Source organism: Micrasema longulum, unplaced genomic scaffold (genome assembly GCF_059751315.1).
Source record: "Micrasema longulum isolate JH-2025_06_02 unplaced genomic scaffold, ASM5975131v1 h1tg001977l, whole genome shotgun sequence".
NCBI classification, from domain to species: Eukaryota; Metazoa; Arthropoda; class Insecta; order Trichoptera; family Brachycentridae; genus Micrasema; species Micrasema longulum.
This window is the reverse complement of record NW_028279150.1, coordinates 156,073-180,318: the sequence shown is the minus strand read 5'-3', so window position 1 is coordinate 180,318 and position 24,246 is coordinate 156,073. Positions and strand designations below refer to the sequence as shown.

Sequence of the window (24,246 nt, the reverse complement as noted above, 5' to 3'; positions counted from 1 at the left end):
AATCGATTTTCTTTAAATCTTACAAAAGCGCGGGCGGTAAGCAAGCACCCTTTGTAATTTCGATTTATGAATAAAACATGACTCATTTAAATATCACGAGATATAATTTTCTATTTTAAATCGTTTGTTTGGTTTAAGAAAATCAAAACACTTGTCTGATAATGGTAAACAAAATTCAATTACGGCGTCTTCAACCAGGTGTCGGAATCCATTTCGGAAATTTCGAAGATTGATGAGAACCTAATTTTAATCTTTTAATTGGCGGAAACATCCGATGTTTTAGATTATAAATATTTATTTATTTATTTGAGAAAAAAACAAACAGCTTTCATTTATTTAAATAACTGTTTTCAAATTGAGCATTTAATATTTTTGTATTGTTACTATTAAATCCCACCAAGCCACTATTCGTAGCTTATTGTTGGATATTTTTATCAATAATAACTTAATAATAATGTATCCTAAACAAACAATGAATTTACAAATAGAACTAACATCAACACCCAGAAAAGTCAATAACATACATATATATTGACCCCTCCTACGTATAACGTCATGATCCAAAAATGATTGATTTTTACTTTTTGCTGTATTTTTTTAAAGAATTATTTGCGTTCTTATAATTTACACAAATATATCAATTTTGATGGTCATTTTCAACGAGTTGTAAATAACTCACTAATGAAAATGAAAATCAAGTTGGGGTAGAGTGGGGTTTGAACCTCGGGCCTCTGGCCCGTGAGTCCGCAACACTAGCCACGGGACCACAACCCGATTCATTTTCATTCATTTCAACCGAAATTTCATCTTAACATTATTATATATTTAGTTCCAACGAAGGAAAAAAATATTTTGCAATTGGTTACGTTTTTTTGGGAAACATGTTATTATATCTGTAGAAATAGGTTATTAAGGGTTGGAGTTCCTACCTCAGTTAGAGATTGACAGAGACGACACGAGGTTGCTGTTTAATGCGTATTTATAACATAGCGAATAAGATACGGCACCCGGTTGTGTGCCGCGAGCGTAGCGGCGATGATGGGTTGAAGAGACTGCACTTGAACTACATCCTGGAACTGAGTAACGTTGTCGAACTGGATTGAAGTGAACTGAACTTGTTGGTCTGACTAACTGGCGTTCCGTCCTGTGTTCTCTTTAAAGACGACGTTCCTTTGTAGTTCATTTCTTCATGGTAGGGACGATGTAAATGTACTGCAGAACAATGCCCCCAATTTAATGTGCAATACTGATAGAGTTGCTTTATTGGATTCTATAGAAAATGATGACATTGCTTTCTTTGGTCATCGCACTATTTCAGGTGAAACGTTTTAGCACGTGTGTATCACCGAGTATGGACTATGAACCTTACATATCTCATATTTTTTAGAAAGTGTACTGTTGTATGAACCTTTGCGATGATTTTTGCGGCACGAAAGAGATAACTTAAAACGGCGTAAGCTTTAGTTACGATTGTGTTCTTTGGAATAGACGGACGTTAACCGCGTGCATTGTTTTTTTTTTTTAAATGGCACTATTCTATAAAATATATGTACAATACAAAATTAAAAAATAAAGATTACACAAACATCACTCTGTCAGATTAAAAATTTACACTAAAAATGTATTATGTAACTTAGTAGACATTATAATAATAAATATGTACATCTCCCCTCCCCTCCTTATCCTCTCTTCAAGCATTCTTGTCCTTATCCCGCCCAATTTACAGTAACGTAATGTTCTTAAAATAAATATTTTAAAAATCTTTGATTATTGAGTACATGAAAATAACATTTTTATATGTATAAATTGTATGTATTTATTTGATATGCAATATATTTTCTTTACTAACTTTGTATACTATGTGGAAATCTGTTATTAGTTCTGAGTTTATACACTATATCTGTTTGTTTACTGAAAATATGTATGTAGATTTCCCAAATAAAAATAAAATATGGAAAATATATTTTTTCCAAAATTTTTCTTTTAGATGTTTTTTGCCCCATCAAAATACTACACTACGACGCGGCTAACTTTCATTTTTAAGGTACTTTTAGAAAATCACTTTGCGAGGAAATATCTTCGATTTTTATGTTTCGTGGTTCGTTCCATCTATTTTCTCCTTCTCATCTTTCCGAGAAATTCTAAAGTTTTAATTTACTTATATCTTCTTTATTACCTCTCTGCGAGTCTCTTCGTTACTCTTCTATATCTTCCAAACTTTAATGAGATGATTTTACAAACTTTTCACGACTCCTCTAACGTGGTACAAATAATGAAGTTAATTTCAAATACAATTAACAACCTGTTTTTTTTTTTTTAAATAACAAACAGAAGTTGTTTGTTTCCGGGTGCATAAATAATACAGCTCTGTTTGTAAAATACCACCACAACCCTAGATGAGGGGTTTTTACTCAATGATACATTTCGTACATATCGTTAAATCCACATAACTCAGTTAAATTAGGGTAAATTGAGATTCAAGTAAATATGTATTGTTATTAAGTGGCTTCTTTTATATCGCACCCCCAGAAGAATAGTCAAGTAAGTACAAAACTTCTAAGTATAAATTTAGCTTTTTTAAAATTATAAATGCAGTTTAATCCATTTTTTTTCTTTCTCCGAAAAAACACTCACGTATTTTTACAATGTTTTTTTAGCAAGAAATACTACAAATTTTAGTATACTTAAAAACCGATTTATGAAAATATTTTTAAAAAAACACTGTTGTAATTATGAATATTATGATGCTACAATGTTGTTCTTATATTTTAACAGTCAAATGAGCATATTTAACAAAAAATACTCGCCATTTTATTATTAATATAAATTTGTTTTCCCAATCAAGACGATTTTTTTTTTCGAATTTCATGCTAAATTTTACGGCATGTTGCTTATTATTAAAAAAATTTAAAAAAAAAAAAAACAATTTTAAATTTTGTTTCCCCACCTTTTGGAAGGCTCGACAAAAAACAATTCCATACATGGAATAGTTTTTTTCATACTTAAATAATAATTTTTGTTATTTTTACATGACAATTTAACAAATTTCATGAACCTTACTAAATATAAGCCTTTTTAAAAAATATATTGTTGGTGTTATTGTTTATTAAACTCCTGTAAAAGTCTCATAAAAAACACGTAATTACAAAAATCCTTGCAGAAATAATTAGCTCCTGCTTAAAGAGAAGAAGCCCTTTAGCACTATTGCATAGAACAAAAACGTTTCGAATTTTGACAAACGTGTAACGGGCGGTTTCGGTTTGCGCTTGCAATTTTTAAACTGAGTAACTACAATATTTTGAGTTTGTTCAAATTTTTGTAGACGAGGACTGGATTCAACTCCCTGGGGAGCTGTTTATATTAACATATTACAACAGAGATGAAGAACATCTAAGAGAAGGTAATATAGAAGTCCAGGCATCTACAGGGCTTATGACCTGTCAATGGCTGGTTTAAGTGGCCACTTTACACACTGTGTAACACTCACCATTCTGCCGATATTTGAACATCTATATTCCTTCTTTCATCTGTTGATATTTGTGAAGTTAAAGAGCTGAAACCTTTATTTATGCGGGTTAAAAATTTAGACAAACTCAAAATATTGTTGATAAATTACCTGGTCCATGAAGAAGTATAGAAATTGAAAAAATAATATTTTCAGGCGTTGCCTAGTACGTAGGTGAAATAATTCAATTAGATGAATCTCACCCGCATAAATAAAGGTTTCAGCTCTTTAACTTCACAAACATAAACAGATGAAAGAATTGAAGGAATATAGATGTTCAAATATCGGCAGAATGGTGAGTGTTACACAGTGTGTAAAGTGGCCACTTAAACCAGCCATTGACAGGTCATAAGCCCTGTAGATGCCTGGACTTCTATATTACCTTCTCTTAAATGTTCTTCATCTTTGTTGTAATATGTTGAGTAAATACAGCCCGTTGTATTGCTGTAAACCATAGCTCACTTCGTTTTGTTAATCATACATAAGTTTTCCATAAGTTTTTTAGGGGCGAATTATTACTGTAAAAAAAAATCTAATATTTTTTAAAGATTGTCAGTTATTGAAGCAAAATCTATATTTCTCGATTGTTTTTCTACGTATTTTTTTTTTAATACTGAAATTACAACTCGGTTCACATCGTCACAAACGGATGAATTTATAGCAACTAAAGTTGAACGTGTGCACACATTTATTTATTCATTTACATAAATTAGTTTATTTCACATTATTTCAGACATAAGTCCCAACTCCATGTGACTAAAAGTCCCGTGTTGAGATGGGACGCATTGAGACTAGATATAACTATTAACTGCGTGATTTTTGTCACAAGATACACAATTCCATATGATGGATAAAATACCAAAGCTATTTGGAGTTTCATATTGTGCTTAAAGAAAGATAAATAAAGAAAGAGACATAAGTCCCAACTCCGTGTGACTAAAAGTCCCGTGTTGAGATGGGACGCATTGAGACTAGATATAACTATTAACTGCGTGATTTTTGTCACAAGATACATAACTCCATATGATGGATAAAATACCAAAGCTATTTGGAGTTTCATATTATGCTTAAAGAAAGATAAATAAAATAAAATACAAAAGTCCGAGCAAAACTCAACTGGATACCAATAAAAAAGAGACTGATATGTCTTGTATAATATGCTTGTTTTTGTATGATTTTTTTAAACAATCGTATGCTCAAATACTTCACACTAAGATACTCGTAAAGTTAAATATTTTTTTCTTAAGTTTATTATTAGAAATAAAGATAAAATAAGGCTGCCATTAAAAAAAACTGAATCTCAAAATTGCATTATGTAGTATTTACATATTACAACAGAGACGGAGATCATTTTAGAGAAGGAAACATAGGAGCCTAGGCATCTGCAGGACTTATGACCTGTCATTGACTGGTTTAAGTAGCCATTTTACACACTGTGTAACTTTCACCATTCTGCCTATATTTAAACATCTATATTCCTTCGATTCTTATACTTGCTGACGTTTGTTTAGTTAAAAAAATTGTAATTTGTTAATATTAACAACTCTCTAGGGGGTTGAATCCAATTTTTATCTATAAAAAGTTGAAAAAATTCAAAATATTGTTGATAAATCCACCTGGTCCCATTAGACTGCTCATTAGCAATGAAAAAAATTAATAATGTTTTCAGGCGTTGCCTAGTATGTGAGTGAAATTATTTGATCAGATGAATCTCATACATATCACTAAAGGTCTTAGCTCTTTAACTTCACAAAGTCAACAAATGGAAGAATAGAAAGAATATAGATGTTAAAATATACGTAGAATGGTGAATGTTACACAATGTGTAAAGTGGTTCCTTAAACCAGTCAATGACAGGTCATAAGTTCTGTAGATGCCTAGACTTCTATATTCCCTTCTCTTAAATGTTCTCCGTCTCTGTTGTGATTATTTAATATTAACAGCTTCCTAGGGGGTTGAATCTTGTTCCAGTCTTCAAAAATATGCACATACTAAAAACATTGTTGATGCATCCTGTAGGTTTAAAAAGATATGCAAAATGAAAAGAGTTTTAATGGTAAAATAAATAAAGCAACCTTGTTTTATAACACTATTTTTTTTTCACCTGCGGGTTTCTAAGCTAAACAAGCTTCTTTCTCAAGGTTTACTTAACAATTTTTTTTTCTATATTTTATCAGTGTGCTGCCAATGAAACAAATAAATTGATTCTTTTTTTTTAAAGGATGGTAATGTGAGAAGGATACGTTCAAAACTAGATAGGAGTGGACTAAAAAAAATATTATATTAATTAATTAAATATATTTGGTTATTTATTCATTCACAAAACCACAAAAAATAAATCCATAAATACGAAAAATCTGTCACATATCAAATTAATTGTAATGATTGCCATTGGAAAAACTAAAAGAAACTTTAATATTAGAGTAAAAAAACACTTAAGGTGCCTAAAAATTAATAATTTTTCTGAATTTGCAAACCATCTGATAGAAAATATTCATAATCTCAGTAAATACACTGGATTAAAAGTTCTTTATCTTAAAAAGAAAATAAAAAAATTAGGCGACTTAGAAATCTTAGAAATTAAAAAAGCTATTCATAATTTTTTTTAAATATTGGTTAAAAACGAAGTTGTTTTATTTATTTTATTTTTTTATGTTTATATCCACCAAGTTTGTGCTTAAAGTAACTAATGTCCCCTTTCGCGTGACAAGAAATAAGAATTTATTCCATCTGCCAGTCTGTAGAACTAGTTATGCACAACACTCTTTCCTCTATCGTTTTTGCTCTTACTAAAATGCTTTTTTTCATCTATTGATATATTTAACACGCCCCTTAATTTATTTAAAAATAAATTAAAACTGATTCTTTCTGGCTGCGATACGATCCCACTAGCTATTTAATGATGCTTACACTTACACACACCTGAAAACTTACTCCCACATACACACAAACACACCTTTACACTTACTCTCGTACAAATACACATAAACACACCCTTTTGTTGTACCACAATTAAATATGTATGATTTTTATTTAGAAACTTTGCTGGTTTGTCCTTAAACCGTATTTTTTATGTTATTATATCATTGTCGACTGTTTGTTGCTGTAAAATTAATAAATAAATAAATAATAAATACTGTTTCAATGCCAGGAATAGTAAAAGCCATAATAAAGTGAAAAAAAGTGTTCTTCTGGGGGTGCGACATTGTAAAATGCGTATTTATTTATTTATTTCATTTTATTTGGGATTTTTACAGCTATTACATAAACAAAATAATTAGAAAAATCTTAACAATACTAAAGCCAATTAAAAAAATCCACTGTAAATATAATGACACATAATATATAAGAAAAGAAGTTTAGTAATTGTATTTGTGTGACGTTTGTATTCATGTGTATGTGAATGTGTGTATGCGTGAATGAATAAGGGAGAGGATACATGTGCGTGTGGGAATGAAAGAGGGAGAGGATGCGTTTGTATGGGTGCGTAAGTATGAAAATAATATATTTGCTTAAAACTTGTAAATTGTATTAAAAATGGTACAATAAAGAGCTTAGTAAAAAGTTAGAAACCTTTTTGTTAAAATTCAAATGACGAAATGATATAAATTGTTTTTTTTTTTTTTTTTTTAAGTATGTTAAATTTCAAAACCGTATTCTGAAGAAAAAAAAAGCATTTTATTTTTTAAATTTAACTGATACACATCGAATGAATAATGTGGGAATAATGTATTACGCATATAATGTAAACATTATACTAAATAGATTTTATTCTTGCGTGGTCTTACAAAAAATCAAATTGAAAAGATATTTCCTTAAGAGAATGCTGAAACGTTAGTTAAAAATAATATGACAGTAGATTTCCTTAGAGATTTTACAGAAAACAGAACCTTCATAATATGTCAATTAAGTTGGCTTTCTTGACATCGAGTATCCGTTCAGAAATGATCTAATTTAATATAACATTATTTTCCTGGCATACTCAGTTCAACCCTGTCAACCTCTCACTCACTAATAACACTCACCGAAAAATTAATTTTATTAATCGTTGTTCATGTTTTTAGCTATAGTAAAATGGGTTAATATGGCACCATGGGTAAACGCCGCGCTAATACGTTGGACCTTTTAATTATTTCAAAACTTGTACACATATGGCGATAATCTTCAACTTTACTTGTCAGTTGTCTATCTCACATCATTTTAAGGGGTGTCTGTATCACATTGTCATAAAATAGGCAAGATATGCACCAAAATATTTCAATCAAACATTTTTACTGACTATTCTTTAACTATGTGTCACTTATAAACGACTCATTAAATTAGGATCTATGCTGTATTGATCGATTACAAATCTCAATTCGTAGCCGCCATGACACATTTTGTTATTAAATTTAGTTCAATGCATGATGTTTTTTATTGTATTACGAGATAATATGCCTCAGAGCAATTGAGCGGGTCATCTATTATATTTTGTTTATACATGTGCCTACATGAATATGAATTTTTGTAATTTACTCAAATATTTCATTTATTTATTATTTATTATTTTGATATGAACTGGTTGCATTAATCGTTTATTGAATTCGAAAACCCCTGAAACAATTGTTTTTCATAATCACTTTATTTTCTTACTACTTTTTTGTGTATTCGTATTACCTAGGATTAGAAAAATTACTGCTTTAATGTTGGGTTTCAATACTCTCATTATGAAGATGCTATAATTACCCTGGTTGGCGGTATCGTATTTTCCAAGACTTGGGTAATATGGCATTTTTTTGTTTTTTATAGTAAAGTTTCCATGAATTATTTATTATTTAATTTATTGATTAGATGCTATACACTACAAAAATGACATGTAATGTGACTACTACCGACTACAACACGGTACAAATTACAAGGACACAAACACATATTTTTTTCTACAAAACACACAGTTTATACTGAAGATGGTAGCCGAAACTGTAAAACTAATCCATTTTATGTAGGATCACCCAAAAAATATACATATTGATCAGAGGCGGTTCCTTAGTATGTGCATAAGTGCAGTGCACTGCCAAGTAAAAATATGTGGAAATAAATTAGTAATTTTATTGATAGTAAAAATATGTTATAGATACAAAGAAACAGGGATTCGTTGCAATATTATACTCGTAAACATCATAATATTCAATACTCGCGCCAAAAGATCTAGCGAGATCGACTCTAGCGGACGATTTTCTTATCTTGTCTACGCATGCGCAATCGTCTCTGGGCATGTTCTGTTTTGCACAATACTTTACCCTAAATTTGTATAATATATGTAATTTCTCCTAAGATCGTCATTTGAGCGAGATAGACAACGCTTTATTCCGATGAATCGTGCGTTAAGCTAGGGTTTTCTAGGACGGCGGTGCCCGTATTTTAACGGCCGTAGTGAACGGTGATGCGGTGGATAACCGTCGTAACGGTGACTAGAGTGTGGTTTTCTAGGAAAACGGCGTTATCAACACCATTTAACACCGTTTCCCTAAGAAACCACTCTCTAGTCGACGTTACGACGGCTGTCTACCGCATCACCGTTCACTACGGCCGTTAAAATACGGGCACCGCTGTCCTAGGAAACCCTAGCTTTAGAGGAAGAAGGTCATATATATACTCCGGGCATTGTCAACGCATGCGCAGATTTGAAGTTTGAAGTTCGTTTGCAATGTCACTTTAAACATGCGTAATGACATGATATTATTACCAATTTAGTTGATTTAGTATCCTATAACGTGCGTATAATGTTAGGCGAATTTAGCGTTCCTTGTTCCGATGCGCGGGTTGTCATCTGTCATACTATTGCCCGTTTATCAAGTCAGACGTCAGACCTGCCATATTGTTATAATATTCTTGAACTTAATATATAAGTTTACGAAATGTAAAGAAATGCACTGCCCATATTTTCGGTCAGGAGCCGCCAGTAATATTGATAACAGTGACTGCGAAAACCTACGTATCTATTAAAAGATGGGTCATTTAATTTTATTTTTGATATTTAGATTTTTTCTAACAATCCTAACGAGATAAAGGTCACTTTTTTTCTTTTTTTTTATTGTCAACAAAACATACAATACATTAACAAGAAATAATACTCCCAGGGTTGGTATTCTGAATATATTTAGCGTGTATTTAGTACGTAAATACGCTTTTTTGCATTCAAAATACCACCTCAAGAGTTATAAAAAAAAACTCATTTGGGACGGCACATAAAAAATGTCAATCAATATAATCCAAAATAGTAAGAAAACATAATATTAGAAATATAAAACACAGTATTTTAACAATATTTTGAGTTTGTCCAAATTTTTGTAGACAAGGACTGGATTCAACTACCTGGGGAGCTGTTTATATTAATATATTACAACAGAGATGAAGAACCTTTAATTGTATTGTTACACAGTGTGGAAAGTGGCGACTTAAACCAGCCATTGACAGGTCATAAGCCCTGTAGATGCCTAGACTTCCATATTACCTTCTCTTAAATGTTCTTCATCTCTGTTGTAATATATTAACACAGTATTTTACACTATCTATATAAATTGTACAAATTACTATCACTATCAAAAAGATTTTTTTTTAATCAACACTTTTATATTTGCTATTCGACTTTTCATTTTTTAGTTCATCGGGCAGTTTATTAAATTGGGAATGGCCGATATTTTCCTTCGACTTTTTGCCTAACTGTGTTGAGCGAAATTTAGACACATTAAGATTTTTTGAGTTTCGTGTATTGTGGTTGTAAACATTATGATGAAAGGTGTATTTTAAATTTACGTTCTTGTTTATAAATAAAAGAAAATTATTATTATAGAAAGCATGAAAAATAGAGCCGGTTTATTTTAACAGGATTCGTTTTAATCCTAGACAAGGATTCATGACCACGTTTCTCTGTAAATATTGACAAAATATAAATTGAAATATAATTTATGCTCTCGACTTGATTATCCGCCCTGTTGGAGGAGAAAATTAATGCATCCTGGAGGAAATTCCACGGAAATTACTAAAAATCTTATACTGTTACGTTTTATCATTCCGCCCAAGAACCACCTGATTCCGCTTGATTTCCACAATCGGAAATAAATCAGAATAAACTAAGAATCAGATATCATTGTACGGAGACCAATTTAAACCTTTTTTTTTTTTTCTTGATTTTACTAAATTTACCCAGTGTTTTGAATTTTAAAACAGGTGTTGTATAACTGCACGTTTTGCATTTTATTTATTTATGCTTTATTAAATTAGTTCATAACATCTAAAAAACTATATACATATAAATAAAACTTTTAATTTCTTTACAATTTTATATCAAAATTTTTCAAGAACGTATTTTTTTCGATACTTTAAAATATTTCAATTATTTTTTTATTTATTTTAATTCTTCAGGTAACTCGTTGTACAGCTTTACTTCCTTAGGCAATGAGTTTTGAGACTCTGTTTTTCTCCTCATTTTCATCGTATCTTTTTTTATCCTTAATTTCATTTTTCTGAAATTGTTAGTTAAATTTGACCATATTTTTTATTTTATTTATCCCCTTAATTATTTCATCGACAAAAATTGCTACATCGCTAAAAATAACTAGAAAATTGAAAAAAACGTGGGAAATGTGAGGTTTAAAATATTATTATTATTAATCCGTTTATCATGTGGGTGAGATGCATTTGGCTGAACTAATTCACCTACTTGGTAACGCCTAAAAAGAATTGTTTAATTCTTATACATCTTCTTACATCAGTAAGTTTAATCAACAATGTTTTGAGTGTGTCCAAATGTTTGTAGACAGGCTGGCTTTTCTCCCTAGGGAGTCATTTATATTTATATAAAAATTATTGCAACAGAGAGTAAGAACATTTTTATTTATTTATTTATTTATTTATTTACGGACAAAGTCCATTATAAACATTACAATTAAAAGAAATTTTTACAAAGGAATAAAAAAATATAAGGAACAGAAATAAGCAGCAAAGACAGATGATAGATTTTTTAGATTAAGTAAAAAGCATAGGCTAACTATACAGATTCTTTAGCTGATTTGTAAAGAAAGACATCCTTACACCATAATAATCAAGATCTTGATGATCGTTCACCCGCCTGATCATTCTGGGCAAAGGCGACTGTGCACCATAATTGGTCCTGTAGTGACCGAGGAAAAGCATTTCATTATTTCTTAGTCTACGGGTGGGAACGTTAAAAAGAATCTTTTGCAAAATTTCAGGGGCATCAATGAGACAGTTCATAATTTTATACATGCAGATTATATCTGCAATGCATCTGCGTTTTTCAAGACTTGATATGCTTAAAAACCTCTCCATATCAGAATATGAATAGTCTCCTCTTTCCAATCCCATCTTCCATGCAATTTTTCTTATAAAACGATGTTGAACTGATTCAAGGCGCTTGATATGAACAGCATAATGAGGGGACCAGATTACAGATGCATATTCAAGAATAGGGCGAACTAAAGAGCAATAAAGTGTTTTAAGTGTAAGCATACTTTGGAAATCAGACGTAGTTCTATTAATAAAGCCTAAAATTTTTAAGGATCTGTTTACTATATTATCAAAGTGTTCCAGAAAAGTTAGTTTATTATCTAGGATCACTCCAAGATCTCTTATAGAGGTGACAATCGAAAGAACTTGGCCATTAAGTTTATAATCAAAAATAAAAGGATGTTTACATTTATGGTATGAAATAATTTTGCATTTATCGATGTTAAGTTCCATGTTATTAGTTTTGCACCAAGTATGAAATGCATTTATGTCTTCTTGGAGTCTGACACAGTCATCAATATTTTTAATTAGCTTAAGTATCTTGTTATCGTCAGCAAAAAGCCAGAATTTTGTAAAAGAAAAAACATTAGCAGCATCATTAACAAACAGATTAAATAGAAGAGGGGCCAAGTGGGCACCCTGTGGTACACCAGAAGTTACTAGGAAGCTATTTGATATGAAGTTATTGATTTTTACACTTTGTTTTCTATGTGAGAGGTAGGATTTTAAAAACGATAAAAAGGGATCTCTAATGCCTACAGCACGAAGTTTAGCACATAAAATGTTGTGATCAACTTTGTCAAAGGCCTTGGAGAAGTCTGTATACAGTACATCAGCTTGAAGATTATTCTCGAACGCTGTAAAAATAGTATCAGTAAAAGAAAGCAAATTGGTCGTCGTTGATTTGGCTGTCCTAAATCCATGCTGCTCCTCAATCAGCACATTTTTAAATATAGGTGTTATTTTTTTTGTAATAATTGATTCGAATAGTTTAGGTACAGGAGATATCATTGAAATGGGTCTATAGTTAGTTACGTTAGATTTATCACCAGATTTGAATATCGGTCTTATTATAGAAATTTTCCAAATATCAGGAAATACACTCGTTGTTAAAGACATATTAAACAGTAAAGACAGAGGCTTGGCAAGACTAGATTTACAATTTGATAGTAGTATTTCAGGAATACCATCTGGACCAATACATTTACCATTACCAAGTTTACTTAGAGCGATTCTGACATCCTCAGCTGACACTTCACAATTATTCAGGTCTACAGTATTAGTATAGCTAAATAAGGAATTAACATTGGAAGAATTATTAACATATACTGAAGAAAAATGCGTTGCAAAAAGATTAGCTATGTCGGTACCATTAGATGCGTGTTTATCTTTAAGAAACATACTTATTGGCAGATCGTTATTGAAACGCTTATTAGAAACAAAACTCCAAAACTTTTTGGGATTTATGGACAACATTGTTTCAGTTTCATTGATGTATGATCTATAACAATTGGATGATTCAGACTTCGCAAGTTCTCTTAGTTGAGAAAATTGTTGATAAAATTTGAGATTCCCAGTTTGTTTATAAAGTTTGTGGATCCTTTTCTTTTTCAAAATCAGAGTCTTTAAATCAGAGCTAAACCATTTTGGAAACTTAGGTTGAATAAAATTTCCTTTTGGGATAAATTGTTCCATCCCAATTGCGACTTTATCATTAAATAAGATGACTGCATCATTTATATGAGAATTGCTTAGAATACTGTTCCAATCAATTTCTGAAAGATATTGACTGAGGCCAGCATAATCACCATCTTTAAATTTAAGATATAATGAGTCATTAGGTTTGAGTAAGTTATTAGAAAATGAATGGCAAATATCTCCAGAAAGTGGAGGGTGATGTTTATCGACTGGTAATAATGGATCAATGGATTCAATGACAGTAGAATTAGAATTATTGCTAAAGATTAGATCAAGGCAATAGTTTGAGCAGTTAAGTATAGAATTCAATTGGAACATGTTTAAATATGAGAAAATGTTAACAATTAGAGAAGCATTTACAGATATGGGGTTTGCCACATTAACGCCTTCATTGTCGTTGATCCAAGTTACTTTAGGCAAGTTATAGTCTCCGCAGATGAAAATAGAGTTAAAAACTACCGATACTTTTTCCACCATGTCAGAATGGGATTTGTAAATATCAATTGACGATGTCGGAGGAATGTAGACACACCCAATTACAAGTTTTTTGTGACCAATTCTAACACACAAATATATTTGATCAGCTACACAGTTTGATGAATCAATTACATTACAAGATATTCTTTTGCTGACACAAATCATAACACCTCCTCCTCTCGTCTTGCCATAAGTTGTAGAACGATCGCATCTAAAAATATTGTAGTCAGTCAGCCCAAGTTCAGAAGATTCGATACTATCATTTAGCCATGTTTCGGTGAGAAAAATGATGTCATAGTGGCAGATAGCAATATTGCACATGAGAGAATTTAATTTAGTATTTACACCTCGTACATTTTGGTAGTAGTATGAAAATGAGTTAGAGGTTTTTTTGAGACGGGAATATGGAAGTCTAGGCATCTAGTCTAGTGAATGCCTACCTTCTTAGTGAATACCAGACGTCTCGATATGCTCTGTTTTAATATAATGAGGAATTTCAGCCCAACCCGGAATTAAATTTTAAAAATGTTTTCGTGTACACGTGAATATTCAAAAATTTTGGAGTAGGATGAAATATCTCAAAAACGCACGCAAAAAGAAATAAAAAATGTTAAAAATAGTATTTATTTTAAAATCGTCAATAATGACGTCACTCCTTATATCTACATGTAGTATTTCCGGTTTTTGCTTTAAAGCCCCCGCAACGTTTTGACAATAGAAAAAAAGAGAATAATTTGTATAATTTGACATTTCAACCAGAGATTATGTCAACTTTCTAGGTTTTTTTAAATCGAAACGTTCGTAAAAACAACCATAACATAGAAATGAGCAAATTACGATCAACCAAATAAAGTAATCGAAGCAATATTCCATAAATTCTTGTCAGGTCAGTGAAAGTAAGAACGCCAACCGTTTCATGACGTCACTACTGAAAAGTGACCCACTAATTACAGTCATTTGGCGCGGTATTTGATAAATGTAACTTTAAAAAATCATATCTTTGTAAATAACGCACAAAAAAAAAATTTTTTTTGCTTAGTTAAATAGTACGCGAATAGAAAAAAAAATAGAAAACAGTGGAATTCCTCATTGTCAAAAGTATTACGAACAACCCTTTCATTGTAGTCACTGTGAATAGTCCAGTCGGATTAATTTGAAGTAGTTCGTAACTTTGAAACAAGCGGCGTTAGTTGCATGGTTATAGAATTAATGTTTTAGTTACTTATATGAAGGACGTCGCCGTCGGTAGAATTAAGTAATCTTTCAAAATTGTTATGGTAAGGGTGTTTCCATGGAAATATGACATGAATTTGAAAAAAAAACTTTTGCTCGTTAAATTTACACTAAAAGGTCCTTAAAAACTTTTTGTAGTTTAGATGTTAAGACACTTGAATCACGCACGGAATGTTTCGGGTTCGATTTTCGGTGAGAACACAAAAAATAAAATGTGATTTTTCAGCAATTGACCACTGTTATTTGGCCCCTGGCCTGTTGTGGTGCGAAAAAAAAACAGGAATAAAAAATTGTTTATGTTCATGATTCTTCGTCTAAAGATTCTGAAGATGATATTCCATTATTAAGTTTGGGCCCAGATAAATAAAAAATTTAATCTAAATATAATTTTTAAATAATTATAAAATTCAACAATGTCTTGAGTATGTCCTAATTTTTGCAGACAAGCTGGATTTGCTCCCTAAAATTTTATATTTCGATTTCAAAAATGTTTTCCCTCTCTGTTGCAACAAATTTAGATCCAAATATCTCCATAGGAAAGAAATCTAGTCAGTCTTCAAATATTAGGACCTTCTCAAAACATTGTTGAAAGAAGAAATATAAAAATTGAAAAGTTGTTTTCAGGCGTTGCCTAGTAGGTGAATTGGTTCAGCCATATGAATCTCACCTACATAAGGTTTCAGCTCTTTTACTTCAAAAGCCACAGGTGGAAGAGTTAAGGAAATGTGGATGTTTCAACATAGGCAGAATGGTGGATGTTACACACTGTGTAAAGTGGCCACTCAAACCAGCCAATGACAGGTCATAAGCCCTGTAAATGCCTAGAATTTTCCCTCTCTGCAGCAACAAATTTAGATTTTAAAGTTTTATATGATACAATTCAGTAGCGTCCATACGCATTTTGTTGAAAAATAAGACTTGTTAAATTATGTAACGTCAGTTACTTTTTTTTCATAATTTTTCTGTACAGTTACCATTTTTTTTTATTATTATTTCAAACCGGGTTGTGGTCCTGTGGTTAATGTCACAAATTCGTGAATTTGAGGCCCGAGGTTCAAACCCCACTCTTGGTATAACCTGATTCCCATTTTCTAATAGTGAGTTATTTAAAACTCGTTGAAATGGGCCCTCAAAATTGAAATATTTGGGGAAATCATAAGAACGCAAATACTTTTTTAAAACAAAAAAGGTTATTGAAATAAACAAGAATCCCTTGAAATTTCCTTTTTCTTAAGCTTAATTTTTTTTTATTATTTAACATTATAAAGATATAACACATTGAAAAAAACTCAAATATGCAGTCAAATGCAACCATGAAATTACCCACTATAGTCTAAAATTGTTGAATTTATAATTTAATTATAAAAATGAATTAATCAGTTTTTGCTGTAGGTTATTGCAATTTTGTCATGCGGTCTCCCTGATTCTTACGACAATATCCGACGTAAGTCCTCCATACAATTTGCCAAACACACAGAACAAAAGGCAATAAAAACAGTAAAGTTAAGTTCAATAAAAAAAATGATTTATGAAATCTAATTTTTACAAATTAATTTTATTGGTTTTTGACAAAAATAATTAAAAGATTATTTGATATACTGACCAGCTTCGGAACACAACCATTCCTGTTATCATCAAGGCTCCAAAATCGACTAAACTAAATAATTTTAATTTTACAAAGGATTCACACCAAATGTATTAAAAATACATACGTTATATAAGATTCTCTCTTAAGAAATTGATATTTTAAGATAATATCTTAAGGGGGCTTAATTTGTGTATTAGTCTACAATGGATTTGGTCATATTCAAAATCTTGTTAAAAGATTTCAATTCGTTTATTTTTAAGCATCGGCTGAATGAACCACCGCTCGGCAAATAAAATTTAATTAGCGACATGTGGAAAATCCCAAAGTTAGTGCTGTGGGAATTATTTGATTTATAAACGGTTTTTTTTCAGGTTCCGTCGTGGATTCAAGCAGTTTTTTTCCTGCTGCCCTTTTGTGGACGTTGGACCAGAAACCCTGACCCGCCGTGAAGTCCTCACCTCCAGATACTCGTGTTCCGGTTCCCCAGATCACCATCGCATCATAAGGAATGGTGAGAGCCTGTTTATGCAATGAAGAAGTCCCGTGTCTAGGGAAATTGAATTTAAAAAATGTTTTCTTACACGCGGTAAAAATTACTGCTTTTAATTGTATGGCGAAGTTTCACGAAAATGGGTGAAAAAAATCGTTTTAATAAAAATTAACTACTTTGAAACATTACACAATGAGGCACTTCTGCCCTACGGGAAATTAAATACAAAAATGTTTTCTTGCGCGGGGTAAAAATTAAAGCATTAAATTGTGCAACAAAGTGTCTTTAAAATGTACGAAAAAAATTATTAAAAAGCACTACTTTAAACGACATCACTGGTCCATTAGAACCAACTAATGATATGAAAGCGATGAAGGATATCCAGTTCATTTACCGTTAGTGAACCAATCGGGAGAACTGACAGAGAAAAACCTTTGACGTCACACGCGGAGTTGTTTCAGAAATACAAAACATTAAAAAATCATAGCACTGATAATACGATCCATAAAAAAAATGTTTTGGCTAAGTTTAATAGTCTATTGAAAAAAAAATTTTTTTTAAACATTGAACTTCCTCATTGTGTGATGTGATAGATTTCCGGTTTCCAGGTAGATATGTTTAGCATGTTTTGTCAGGAAAACACACCGACTTGAACTCATGATATCACGGGCAGTGTAATTTCAAAATTACTAAACTTTAAAAAATCACAGCGATTATTATGCGATACATTTAAATTAATATAAAAAAAGCCTCAATTTGATAGTCTTTTAACAATTAAAAATTTATTTTTTTTAAAAACCACTGAATTCCTTCATTTTCTTATATATTTATTTATTTATTCATTTTTTTCCATTATAAACAATGATTAATAATATAATAATGACCGGAGACATCCGCAGTATATAGCTCAACCGAGAGTTTCACTTTCGCGTGAAGACAGTTGTCATCGGAGTCCATTCTCTCATTTCTTATTTCCTCATAAAGTCGAGCCACAGCACACCCAAAATTCTTCTGAGACACCTATATTCAAAACGAATTATTTTGCAGTTTTGAGCTCCAGTGGTGCGTGACTATTCGCATCCGTAGAGGAGAATAAGTATTATGCAGGCGTCATATAGGCGGCGCGGCGTTTGTTTTTTACTGAATTCAAATTCGATCTCCCTACAGCCTTCATACTATTGAATGCGGCGCCTGCTATTCCAAGCTCTTTTTGAAAGCTGTCATTTCCCGTCACATATCCGCCCAGGTACTTGAAACTCTCAACCTTCTCGATAAGTAAATAATTTCAATTTAATATTTTCGGAGTCGGGTTGTGGTTCTCTGGGCAGTGTCTTTAACTCACAGATCAAAGATTGATTGATTCCCATTTTCTAATGGTGAGTTATTTACAACTCGTTGAAAATGTCCTTCAAAATTAAATGCTTGGGAAAATCATAAAAACGCAAATATTCCTTTGAAAAAAAAAATACATATATTTTCCCTAGTATTTGTGAAACATTTCAACTATCTAGATTTATTTACTATTCCAAATAGTAGGTACAGAAAAAAACTAAAAAACTTGATTCACAACAACGGACAAAAGACATTTTGTTTCTTTGGTTCTATGACTCTTCATTATTATTTTCACTATTTTCGTCAGTAAAATGCAATTTAATACTCCCATTTTCATACATTTAATTAACCTCTTTCACTTATTGTCACGTACCTTACTTTCCCTTCCCACTACCTCCTTTTTTTCTCGGCATTTCTTTTCTTTTCATTTGCTATCCAGAAAATTGTTTTAGTTTCTTGTTATTCCGTTTTTTATTTTTTTTTTTAATCGCAGCAGTTGCAGAAACGGATGGCAGGCCTTTTAATGTATTCTCTTTGATTCTTACTTATTGTATTTTAGTGCAACTACTAAGCACAAACATATACAACCAACGTGCTAATAAGGCACATACTGATGAAAGCTCACACCAACAATAAGACGGGTACCTATGTCTCGAAGTCGGTAGACTTAGAAAAGTGAGTACATCCAATTGGATGGCAAGCCTTATAATACATTTCAATATTTTTCTTTCTTATTTTGTTGTGGTTATCTCACTCAACCTCAACTTAATTCCCATTTTCAAATATCGATTCAGAAAATAGCCGCCAAAATTAATATATTTGGTTAAATTTTAAGAACCTATTATTTTTTTTGCTGTTGTTCAAATTCTTTTGTATGTACCAGGGGCGAACCGTGTATAGAAACGATTATGCGCAGCTTACCATGATAATGGTATATATAAATATATTTAACTATCCATAATAATGTTTTACTGTTATTTTATTTACAGAAAAACAAACAAATAGTTACTATTTCTTATAAATCTTGTATTTTTCTCCAAATGTAAATAAAAATTTGAATAAAGCGCGCCCAGCACCAGTAATGATCCAAGGAACTAGCCGATTACTACAGCTTATTTCTTCATACAAATAAGCGTACTATATTTTGAAAAGGATTTTTCTCCTAATGAAAACATTCAGATTACACAAATCCTTTGAAGATTCTCGATTTGGAAAACAGTATTTCAAACCTTATTTCTTAAGCACTTTTTTTCTTCGAGATGATACTTTTGACATTTGACTCGCAACACATGTGGCGCTTGATGCTGCCATTTTTGGCATCAATTATTTCTACAACAAATCGGCCACTAGACATTTCAATCGTAATGAGAATAACTAATACTGACTGAATTCATCGTGCTATTTTTTATAAAATTTTACATAAGTTATGTGTTAAATTAATGGATATTATAACTACACAATAGAACACATCACGAAGTTACGTTATTTGAGTTGATTTCATAGATGAGAGTTGTTGTATCACACAGAACCACAGAAAAAATAGCAATTTATAGTGGGTATCATACATTATATTATGTACCAGATATAAATAAATTGTTTTTTTTTATAGCTTACCTTTAAATAAAATCACCGTTCGTTACTGGTATGTACAAAACATATAAAACCAGCGTACCGATAGGACCAATGCTATTGAAAACTAACACCAATGAATTTGCAAGTTGAAGGTGTATAAGGGACAGGGACATCTGATGAAGAGACGGATACGACACAGAAAAGTCATTGATTATTTACAAATATTAACTAGCGCTTAAATCAATACTGAATTTATTTAATTATTTTACTTATTCCAGGGTCGGTGAGGATCCCTCTTCAGCCCCAGGGCGGGACCGTCCGCTGGGCGCGCCGCCCCCCATCCTGACAGTCGGGGAGCACGGGGGCCGGGCTTGGGGGGGCGGCGCCCCTGCCAGCGCCACCATCCCCCTCGCCCACGCCCACCCTTCGCACCTGGCTCTGACCCCCGGCCAAGGCGCGCCGGCCCCCGAGAGTCGTCACCTTCGACAAGAAAGTTGGTGTCGTTCTGTAAAGAGAGATAACTCAAAACAATCTTCCGTCTAAAAAATTCCTATCTTTTTATGAAATTCTATTACCTTTCTTCCTCTGTATTTTACTTCCTAATTTCTATTACACTCAAACCTTTTTTTGTGCGGAATATGCGTTCCGCGGAAAATCGCACAAGAAAGTCATTGCTGACTAACATTGAAAAAGTGAAGAAGCATTTTTAAAACAGCAAGTAAAAATATGCCCTGGGCTGGTATTCTGAAAGGAATTGCACGCGAAGATATCGCTTAATTAGGGTGTGTCCAGAATGCGGACCTAGCGCGGTGGCGACGGCAGACGTGAAATTCTAAACGTATGAAAAAGACCACATGTGCCAGGCTTGTGGCGGGCGCGACAAGTGGAGAACTAAAAGCGAGCGATTTTACCATTTATTTCTAATCGCTTATTGCAGCCGCGTTTTCTACGCGCGCTTTTGCGTTTAGAATACCACCCCTGAATCGCATTAAAAAAAGTTGAGAAGAGTACTGCATTAATAATTACTTTATTTATGTCTTAGTTTTTAACATAAGTCGTGTTCGTTTTTTTTCCAAATTTGAATCAAGCACCAAAAGTTTAAAAAAATGATAAAGGTTATAACTGGCGTCATATGTATCATCATCATCATTCCCCTGCCGCACCTAATTTGCATAGGGCACTGCATTCATGAACTGCAGCGTATCTTGATCATTTTTGTTGTGAAAGTAAGATGATCAGTCTTACGTTTCAGGTGCCAGTTAAGGGATTATGAAATATTCTAGTGTATAAACACCTTTTGAAATAAATATTTAATATCAACCAGGTCGGGAATCGAACTCTAGATCTCTTGTATTGTGGGCAAATGCACTGACCACTACACTATGAGGCCAAATTGAGCACCAAAAGTTTATAAAAATATATATAAAGGCAGATATTTCCAAAAGTCGTATTTTGAGATACGACGCTTTTTAGTATTGACCAATTTACCAACTTTATGAAAATTATTAAAAACTATAAATAATCGTAGGTTACACAGCATCATAAAAATAATAATAAAAGTTATAATAATAATAACAATACTTTTATTTAACATTAAAAGAAAACACTTTAACATTGCACGAAATAGAATAATATAGGTACTATGCATACATAAAATAAAAAAATAAATAACAATTTAATGCATACAATGGTCAGCGCGTTTGCCTAGCATGCAAAAGGTCTCGGATTCGGTCCCAACATGGTTGACATAAAATATTTATTAAAAAAGGTGTTTTTACGCCAGAATATTTCATGGTCCCGGGACTGGTACCTAAAGCGTAAGACTGATCGTCTTTAGTTCATGCAACAAAAAATAATAAAAAATCAAGATGCACTACGATTGGTGTACCAATGCAGTGCCATATGAACCATTAGGTGCGGAAAAGGAATGATGGTGAAGACATTTTTTTTTTTAATGTATTATCCTTAATAGTACCCCTGCTATTTTTTTGTTCTACACTGTGTTTTTGCTTATGAATCTCTATATTCTTTGTTTTTCCTTAAAAACTTAAAACATTAAAAAAATATTATATCACTTTTTGTACCGAAATATTTTTTTATTGCAGTTTGCTTGATACTCGTAAAAATAAATTAGTTCGAAATTTATTGCAGAAGATTACCAATCATTTAACTCATCTTGGCAAAAGACGACTTTTTTGCATTAGATACATTATTCTAATAAAATAAAAATTCTCTACAGGATATTGTGTTTGCTTTTACGTTACACGCTTTTTTTTATAGGCAAATACTTGAGTGCTTATTATTTACTAAAATATTTCAATTTTCAGTCCATTTCCTAAAAGTCGTAAATAACTTGTGCTGGAAGAATGGAAATCGAGTTGTGGTAGAGTGGGATTTGAACCTCGGACCTTTGGTCTGTAAGTCCCCAATACTACCACGAGACCACAATCTGGTTTATTACAACTCTTCAAAATGGAATGTCAAGCAGGCGAATGAGAGCATTTTTAACATGTCTTTCTGTTCCGGTTCAATCGAAGAAATAAAACTACCAACGCTCCTCGCGATATTTGCGCAGTGTACGGTGAAGATGTTATTAAATATTAATTTATTTGCTGCATTTTTTTATTTGCGTTTTTAATACACACAATAAAAAATATATATGTCCCGACTTATAAGAAACGTGTTAAGTCGGGACTTTTCTATACTAAACTCAATACATTTATAAATATTATGATGTCAATATACAAAATATATTATAAAAAATTATACATATCAAAAAATATAATACAGCTAAATATTTAATAATCCATGGTGTAGTAAACATTAGATCAAGTATCTAAAATTTTAAAATAGTTTTTTAACTCTTAAAAGACTATGGTAAATATTTCCTTTGCGCGCGTAACATTGTGTAACTACAAGCAAAAGACGGAATATTCTAAAGTTTAAAGACATTTAAAAGAAAAGAAAAAAATGGAAATGTACTGTTGAATATTTTTTTTTTAATACATCACATAAATAAACATATGGTTCAGCCTTGTTATAACAAAAAAATAAAACATAAATACGCCAGCCATCTGACGTGAATTCGTTCATTCCCTATTACTGTCAACAATCGACTGAATCTCACAAACACCGGGCACAGAATAGCGTCTCTGTCTTTCTTGTTATGAGTTCTATCTTCGTGCTATCTCTTATAGACATTTATTGCTGTATAAGTGTCACATTCATTCTTCGCCTTGCAAGTATAAATATATTTTTACTAAAATTCAGCATAGTTATTCAAATTTTACTTTCCAAACCCGGCGTGAAAATGAACAATATTTGATGACAATATTTGAGTATGTCCAAATGCTTGCAGACTGGCTGGATTTCCTCCCTAGGGAGTTATTCGTATTTAAATTAATTTTAACAGAGAGGGAAAACATTTTTGAGAAGGGAATATAGGTTTCGGCTCTTTTACTTCACAAAAGTCAACAGATGGAAGAGTTAAGGAAATGTGGATGTTCAAACATGGGCAGAATGATGAACGTTACACAGTGTGTAAAGTGGCCACTTAAACCAGCCAATGACAGGTCATAAGCTCTGTAAATGCCTAGACTGCCATATTCGTTTCTCAAAAAAGTTTTCCCTCTCCGTTGAAATAAATTAATTTTTTTTGATGACTTCAAAAAATACAATTTCATCATTTAAATCAAGTCTTCTTACAGCCACACAAGAGTTAATAATTTCATAATTCAATCCAGTAATTTATTTTGATAATAAAATTAAAAATAAAATAATAATAATAGCAATACATTTATAAGGTTCAACACATATTTTTATAACTTTGTAATCAGATTAATAAATAATTTTATATTTTATTAGCAGTAGTCAACATATATATTTACAAATTATAAAGCATCGCTATTAAGTTTATTCAAAAATTATATACAGGTAATAATGATGAAATTATTAACTAAATTGTTATTATTGTATTATTATGTTCTCTTATTCTCTTCATTTGGAAAAAAAACGGATAAAACTTAAGTTAACACCCAACAGAAAATAACATTTTTTATTACA

At 31.7% G+C, this 24,246-nt stretch overlaps 1 protein-coding gene across 1 annotated transcript in view; it reads left to right on the top strand.

The window, feature by feature from the left end:
- The window catches only part of LOC148273346 (tachykinin-like peptides receptor 99D), a 121,921-nt gene extending 100,630 nt beyond the window's left edge, over positions 1-21,291 (top strand). Inside the window, exons 5-6 of the mRNA XM_088238840.1 lie at positions 17,162-17,301; positions 20,463-21,291. Of these exons, the coding sequence (XP_088094966.1) occupies positions 17,162-17,301; positions 20,463-20,530 (208 nt within the window). The 3' untranslated portion in view covers positions 20,531-21,291. The remainder of the gene's footprint in view (positions 1-17,161; positions 17,302-20,462) is intronic.
- Positions 21,292-24,246: the final 2,955 nt, after the last annotated feature.